At 31.6% G+C, this 8770-nt stretch overlaps 1 protein-coding gene across 1 annotated transcript in view; it reads left to right on the top strand.

Moving 5' to 3' along the window:
• Positions 1–8770, top strand: part of LOC106469699 (nose resistant to fluoxetine protein 6-like) — a 74145-nt gene that overhangs the window by 47133 nt on the left and 18242 nt on the right. The window contains exon 7 of the mRNA XM_022398276.1: positions 879–1068. Within this exon, the coding sequence (XP_022253984.1) occupies positions 879–1068 (190 nt within the window). The remainder of the gene's footprint in view (positions 1–878; positions 1069–8770) is intronic.

Genomic DNA, 8770 nt, shown 5'->3' with positions numbered 1-8770 from the left:
AACTGGTTTTATGTATTATGCTACTTTATAATAGCTTAGAGTCGCGTTTCTTCCTTGAAGGGGAAAAATATAACTAAATCCTGTCTAAAAATATCAGCAAATAAGAAAAACCGTGAGTTCAGTGATAAAGGGGGACCAATAGTTAGCGTAAACATTTAGCGCAAAAGTATTACTAAGATTTAGTATGATTGTTAATGATAAGTTTGTTGTTGCTTTTTAAAATGCATGAATGTACCCTGATAAATATTTTATAAGTAGCTGTACGACAACTTAAACCTTATATAACAATCGAACGTCAAATATCTCTCATCGAGATTGTGAGAGATTCAGACCTTCGAAATATACTTGATGGCCGAAGCATAAACGAATACATGTTACCAGTTTAAAAGGTGTTACATACGTATATGGTTATCATTGTTTTTATTACAATAAGAATGCTTACTATCTCGGTTCTAGTGACATACAAACTCTTACCATTACGCCTACGTTAAGACAGTATAAAAAGCCCCCAGTGGCACAGCGGTATGTCTGCGGACTTACAACGCTAGAGGCCGGGTATCGATACCCGTGGTGGGCAGAGCACAGATACCCCATTGTGTAGCTTTGTGCTTAACTACAAAAACAAACAGACAGTATAAAAATTAATAAGGCATTGACTATATATATGTGGCAGTTTTATTTTAGCTTTTTTTTTTAAAGATGTGCGTGTGTATGTGTATGTACATACTTTTGTAAATAATTATATTGTCACTCGTAGATTAGGTTTACTTTTTGGATTAAGAAAACCATATGGCATAATAAATGACGAAAACTAAATGTTGGAAGGAATAAGGCGTATCTTTATTTGGTTTGTTATTATATTATCTTTTCTATTGCAGACAAAAATCATTATTGGCTGGGTGGTGTCACTGACGTTTCTTTGTGGTGTTCTTGGTGGTCTGTATGATCATTTGGCTGGTTATTCAGAACTCTCTCGTCTTAAGACTGTTTTCTACGCTGCGCTACATAGGCCAATCTGGACAGTTGGAGTTGCTTGGGTGATGTTTGTATGTTGTACAGGTAATGGTGGTAAGTATTTCGCTTTCTCTTAATCGTCAAATTCGTAACCAAAAGACTTCCCAGTAATTTGATCCCATGTACATTAATCAGAGGTGTAGGAGGTAAATTAAAAGTGGGGGCAAAGCTTATGTGACCGAGCGAAGCAGGGGAATGTGCACCACAGGCGCACCCATTACAGCACTCAGATTGAAAAGTGGGGGGTGACCCCCATGCTCCCCGTTTCCTACGCCACTGTTAATGTAAACTTAATGTAAAGTAAACAACAAATAATCACATCATACGCAGGGGGGGAATAACTGTGCTAGAGTGGCATTTTCACATCAGTGTATAAAATAGTAAAATTAATAGTTTTACAGAGCTGTACCTTTTATTTGAGCATTATTAGAATTGATGCAGCTTGTAGTACGGAATGGACTACTGATATTGATATTTTTCAACACGTAAATAAGTTACGTACAATACATTCATATAATTACAAAGTAGACACGCGTTCGAATTATTTCAAACGTTTGTTGAAAAGTCTAAAACGAGTATATTCTCTCTCAATTGAGTGTTGCATTATCAGGCTAAAATAACATTTAGTTATCTATCTTACCAAAGTCTAGTAGGATGACGTTTCTGCTAGTGAACATTAACTTCAAAAATACGGATTTCAGAGTATACAACTCATTTAAATTATTATCAATAATTAGTTCAAAAGGGACGTTATTGAAAAGGATTCAACGTCAAAACTAGTATAATAAAACTTGTTATCAAACTTTAAATTTTGAATTCCATTAGCGAATGCAAAATTATGAATTGAAAAAGTATATATTATTAGTATATTTCTTCAAATACATCAAATAAAAAATCCGCTTTAATAGACATTCTACTTTATGCATTTTAGAAAATCCTTTAAAAATTTCCAGATGACTTTCTGATAATACAATTCCTGAATATTGTGCTTAAATTCATAAACTTTCTTTAATTTAAATATACATCCTTGTAATTTAGTTTCGATAGTGTTAGTAGAATTTCTGGTACTCAAATACTTCATTTTATGTAAAATATAAATATTATTACTTTTATCAGATTTATATAAAAATGTTATTTGTACAAAGAATTTTTAATGCCAACAGTCCTTCTTCACTTACAATTAGAAACCGACTGCCAGTTATAATTATTAAAAGAAGGTAAAACTACTCCACTTAGTTGAGACATAGTCCCCTAGTGGGACAATGGTAAGTCTTCGGATTTAAAACGCTACAATTAGGGGTTCGATTCTCCTCGGTGGTCAGAGAAGATAGGCTGATGTGGTTTTGTTATGACAAAACACACGCACATCTATATACTACTAAAACTCTGAGATTGTTTGTTTGTTTGCTTGTCTGTAATTAAATACTGCAAAAACGGCGTACAATAGCGTCATATTTGTAATGAAATGAGAATAGAAACAGAATAAAACAAGTTTCGTTAAAATCGAGCCACGGGCTACCGAGTTAGCGCCGTTTTTCGGATCACTTTTATTAAAATTTCTAGCATGAGTAATTTTACATCACACTACCGTTCGCGCTCTTTACGAAACTTCTACATACAAATATATTTCTTCATTAAAAGGCGTAAGATGACAAAAACAAGATATTGAAGAATTTCTCAATAATGTGCCTTGGTTTTGAAGAAAAATAAAGCGTTACTGTTTCTTGTTAGTAAAAGGTTTAAGAGGAAAGACCACAACATAATGAACTAATTCATCACAATACATGAAAACTCTGACTTCACTTTTTTGAAAAGTGAAAAGGCCTTTACTTTTACTCCCGATAAACAATCATATATCTTTTCTTGAATTATGAATAACATGAATGGACTGATATATTTAATTAAATTATCTCAAAATAAAACTTCATTTCGGTGCAATAATGAAATTAGCTTGAATTCTTCATAACCTCTGAATAGTTGGTGACCTAACGTGTCACGGGTGATCTAGTGAGTTATAATATTACCAAAATGTCCTCAGATTTTGACCAAGTGAGTTCTTTAGATAGCAACTGTAAAACATACTCAAAACGTAGTGACATTCGAATATTGTTTATTAGGTATACTAACTTTAAGTTTAATAGTTACAATTTTTCTAAATTCTATTAAACACCTAGCTTGAATAATTGAAACGTATAGCATTGGGTCGTTCTATAAACTTTATGTTCTTAAGTTAGATGATTTAATAAAACGATTTTCCTACTTTGTAGAAAAGTCTTAGTATTTTACAGGTTAATAAACTTTTGATGTAGAAACTCTAAACTATTAACTTTTTGTCCAATAAATCAAAGGCCTCTACAGATTGACGAGTTAAAGAATTAAACAGAATAATATATAGTTTAAAGTTGAAAATATGTGATAAAATTAAGGTACAAAATCCTTCAAATTCAAAGTATTTGACTACATGCATTCAAACATTTATATGCAACTTATTTTTAGAACATTTAAATGTAATGCATTTCTGCCGTTCTAAACTGAAATAAAGTAAATTTAGTCTAATGCCTTATAATAGTGTTAGCATTTAACTCATTCTTTGAAATCTCAAATCGATAATACATTTTCGCATCAAAAACAAAATTAAATTTATTTAATACCATTTTTGCAGTATCATACAAGGTTTATACAAACGAACTTTCCCAATTTAACATATAATTGTGATAGTGGTTTACAGCTTATAAACTATTTGTCTCTATTGTATTTGAGAATTATCAGGTTTGATGTGATTGAAAGATTTTAATTTGTATCTTTTATGTTACTTTTAGCGCAAACTACACAATGGGTTATTTGTGCTCTGTCCACCACTTGAATCGAACCCTGGATGTGAGTGTTGTAAGTCTGTAAACTTACCGCTGACCCAGTGGGGGACATTTGTATTTTTTGTATTCTATTAATTTTGTTATATATTATATTTAAAAAAATACTATTTTGTTTTTTTATAGACCTTGATTAATATTTTAATTGTTCATTCTTAATTTACTGAAGCTCTCCCAAATGGAAATGAAACCTACCTTAGTTGCAATTTAGTTATGAAATTGTGAATGAAAAGGTGTCGTCACTCATTGTTACATTCCTATTCCACTAAGATTAAAAAACAACAACAACGACTCTATTTTAATAGCACAGGGTGTCTATAAATTATTGAACCAAACACATAAAGAGTTGCAGTTTGCAGCTTATGGGAAACTGATATACTATGGTTCACAATAAAAAACCGTCCCATGTTTTTCACCATTGCAACTCAAAAAACCATAGTATATCTATTAAAAACACAGTCATTTTAAACAAAGAACCCAACATAAACAAACGAAAAATCAAGGAATCCATCTTAATTGAACAAAACAACCCTACTCTAAACCAACACCCCGGGGTGCCTAGATACCTCTTTTAAGTTTCACAACAGTTCCGGTCATGTGACTTCTTTGTTCAATACTGTATATATATATATATATCTGTGTCAGTGTAAACTACTTGTACCTGATGATGACAAAACCTTGTCGAAACGCTGTTATGTTAAACTTGTATTAAAGTTTTTCTTCATTACCCATTCAAGCCATCTCCAAGCATTATATATAAGATATATTTCACAAACCTGATATAAGACTAAATAAACGTTTTGTGCACTTAATCAATAGATAGAGTTACTAATGTTTAATCCAGAAAAACTAAAGAGAAACAATTAAATTGCACAAAATATTTACAAAAAAGGATTTATACGTTCTTTGGTCTAAGAAACACTAAGACACCTTAAAGATTTTTTTCGTTAATTATGCAGCGTTAATTATTAAATGAGTTTATTTAGTAGCTGTTTCACAACGTCATTTTTGTATGTTTATCAAACAACAGGATATGCTCTAGAAATATTTAATCTTTCAAGGGATACACGTAAGGCTGAGCAGACCAACCCGCGTGGGGGAGCTGGTATCTCTTAGGTGTTTCTTCCTATACTGGAGTAGTTTGGAGTCCATTATTTTAAGTAATATATTTTAAATGTAATAATATACGTGTTTTGAAAGTTTACATAAGTTACACATATAAATATATATATATAATTCCATGTTCAGTACTGATCGTTACATCAAACTCATATTAACTTATGAGTTAAAATGAATGTTAATGTTATAAGTCTACTTTATTCGTTAAGTCAAGCTTCAATATTTCGTAAGTTTGTTTTTGTAATGTTCTTGATGTTCTCGGCAGCATTTCCTTTGTAATTCGTAAAACTATTTATCTGGGATTCAAACAGTTTTAAACAACAAACTTCGCGTTCAATAAATTTTTGAATGAAGTTCACATGTCCACTTTATATTACGACAATAGGGTTACTTTTGGTGCATCATGCCCTTTCATGCAATTATTTTTTAAAGCTTCACTCCTGGTGACGTAACTCGTTTCCATAACAACCAATTGCAAGCTGAAGACCAATCGATTTCGAGTACTCAAGGTTGTCGCATTGATGAATTATTTTTTGCACGTTGAAGCTAATACGCAAACCTGTTGAAATTCATTGATTTATTTTATATATGTGACGTTAAGGTTCTTTAATTAACTTAAATAGTTTAAAAAATATTAGAATATCTAAGAGAAACATTGTTTTCAATATTTAATATAAAACGTTTTACTTATATTTTGTTTAGACATTGTAATAGGCTTTTTAGAAACATACATACTTTTTGTCGTAAAAAAAGTATAATTGTTTGGTTCTTTTGTTTTAAGAAATTTGAAAAATTAGATTTGTAGAATGAGATGATAAGAGATGTTAAAAGTATGTGAAATTGGGCTTAAACGCTTTAAATAGAAATAATAATACAAGATGTAGGGGCATTTACTGTGATACTTAGAATATATTCTCAAAAATCGTGAGATTGTATCTCAGCCAGTCTGGCACAGACTTGGGATATGCTTATGGTCGATGACTTGTAAAATAACACTGTTGTCACTCGGTGCCCGTGCTCATAAATCGCAAAGAATGAAGACACTTAAAGAACTGTAGTCGTTATAAAGATGACATTCTGTTGCACTACCCACCGGATCTGTAATACGTCGGATTGCTGAGTTTTTTATTAATTCTAATATCCCCATAAAAATTAAAAATCAATTATAAACTCCAAATAAGCACCAAAAGATGGAAACAAAAACATTTAATGTAAACTCGTGTTGTTATTTTCCATCACTTTGTGTGTGTGTGTGTGAAAGAGGCTAATACAAGATTAATTAATAGAGGAAAAACTACTTCGGAAATGCTATCATAACTTCAAAAACTTTGATACATATTATATCGTCCCTCATGCGATTTCTACTTTTGAATTAGTTGTTTCTTATTCTTGAAAGTCCAATTTTTTTAACTAAATTTGGTTTTCAGCACCTTATCCAGAACTGGCTGTTTATTAGCATTCAATTTTAGATGCTAAATCATTCATCAGACATATTAGCGATAATCTGAGGACAAACATTGTACAAAAGAAGCTCCACGCGAAGTAAATACTCTGTTCGTTCTAACTACTAGTTGGTTTCTACATGTTATTAAAACAACTCGTTATCTTATACTTGTGCTTTATCGAATACGAGAAACTATAACGGTATTACACGTTCTCCAAACTTGCATGAGGGGGCGCTTCGCATAGCATCTGAGAGATATTTTAGTTAAGCAACACGAGTAAAAAAAATATTTGTCGACCATAAACTGATTTATTTTTACCTTTGCTGATAAAAGCCGAGAAATAAAATAACTGAACTATTCACAATTCAATATCTCAACGATGTTTCAGCTTCTATTTTTAAATACTCTGTGAAAACTCAACTTTAATAGTAAAATAGTTTTAAACACATCTTGTATCAAAAACTACATACAGTTTAAACTAAATAAAACTATCCCTTAATGTATCATTACAAACATAAAACGTTTGAAATTAAATTAAGAACAACACCGAAGTTACATTCTTGTGCAAGTCTGGAAAGTTATGATTTCAACTTAGATGAATCACACCTGTGATTTCATGGTAAATATTCTGATTTATAAGACAATCGTTTTACAAACAGACAAGACATATTTAAGGACAATCAGTTTTATGACGAGAAAGTTTTACTTATTTTCTAAGAATAGAAGACCACCGAATATTAAATATTATTCATTATCTTCAAAGAGTCCATACTTCAGTTGTTTGTCTCACTCATGTTTATCACTCCATTTCTGGAGGAACAGTGGAGATTCATTGCTGTCTGTTTATAAGTTTTGCATTGTTTATATGCTGTCTGTTTATAAGTTTTGCAGTGTTTATATGCTGTTATATCTCTCTACACTTTCCATGCCTAGTGAGCGTAGTTTAAAAAATCATAACTTCAATTTATAATAATTATGTGCTTAATATATATACTTTTTTACGATCCAGTTAAATATTGTTGTTAGGAAATACACATAAAATATTATTTGAATTCAAAATATGTCATTTCTCTTTTTATAATCTTCAGCAAAACAAGTCATTATAGACTGAATGCATCACTTGTAAGTTTCCATGGTAATTTACTATCTGATGTTCTTATTATAGAAAGGCTTATGTATTTATATAACATACATGTGTAAGCGTATTTTGTTTCTGTATACGACAGTTCACGACTACACGGCCCAGAAGATGCTGCATGTCACATATACAGTTAAACATAGATATTTTCATTCAAGGAAGATTCGTTGTATTAGTTAAGTTCCATACAACTGGTTTTTGTTGTCTTTAACAATATTTTCGATGAACTCAGCGTTATTATTACTATAATGTTTCTTCATATCATTAATAACAATTGCTAGTTCAATGTAAATATAACAACACTACGTTGTACACTATTACTGTCTTGATCCGGTCCGGGATCGAATAACAGATACTTGTAGTGCTGGTTGTAGACGGTCTGTGCTGGAATCTGTGACCAAATCGCGTCTGTTTATACCGCTGATTGTAGACGGTTTAAATCCGAATTGCGTGTGTGGATAGTGCTGATTGTAGACGGTCGGCGTTTATAGTGATAATGATAGAGTATATATACATATATATATGCATCTATATACTCATGCTGAAACAATACAACATTTATCGGAACCATATTTAAGAAATTGAACAGGCTGAAATAATACAACATTTATTTAAACCATACTTAAGAAACAGAGCAAAGTGAATTAACACGATATTTATCTAAACTATATTTAAGGAACTGAGCTATCGCTTTTACAACGATTATGTGTCTCTTACATCATACAATTTAAATGTCTGTTACAACAAACATATTACACACATGAATACGTGTACTTTACCACAGGCTTACTAAGCAACCACTGTAGGCCAACGTTCTGTTTTTACAGCGATCTTACACACATGAATATGTATACTTTACTACACGCTTTCTAAGCAACCACTGTAGGCCAACGTTCTGTTTTTACAGCGATCTTACACACATGAATATTGTTGCGTCATCGAGATCACGTGACAATTCTCACGCTTTCTTGTTTCCATTTTTCTTCTTTTTTTTTCTATCCCACTTCTGACACCAATTTGTTACGTCTCCGTTTGTTAATTAACTTTCCGTAACTTCGTTCCGACGAGACTTTAACGACACAAGTCTTTACTTAATAAAACTGGTTTATTCTTTCCGAATATAACTCTGCGATACTCTTAATCTCAATACTCGCGCTAAAACAACACTGTAACGAACGAACGTC

This window comes from Limulus polyphemus, unplaced genomic scaffold (assembly GCF_000517525.1).
Source record: "Limulus polyphemus unplaced genomic scaffold, Limulus_polyphemus-2.1.2 Scaffold3620, whole genome shotgun sequence".
Taxonomy (NCBI): Eukaryota; Metazoa; Arthropoda; class Merostomata; order Xiphosura; family Limulidae; genus Limulus; species Limulus polyphemus.
The sequence above is the reverse complement of the archived record's forward strand: the minus strand, read 5'-3'. Positions and strand labels throughout refer to the sequence as shown.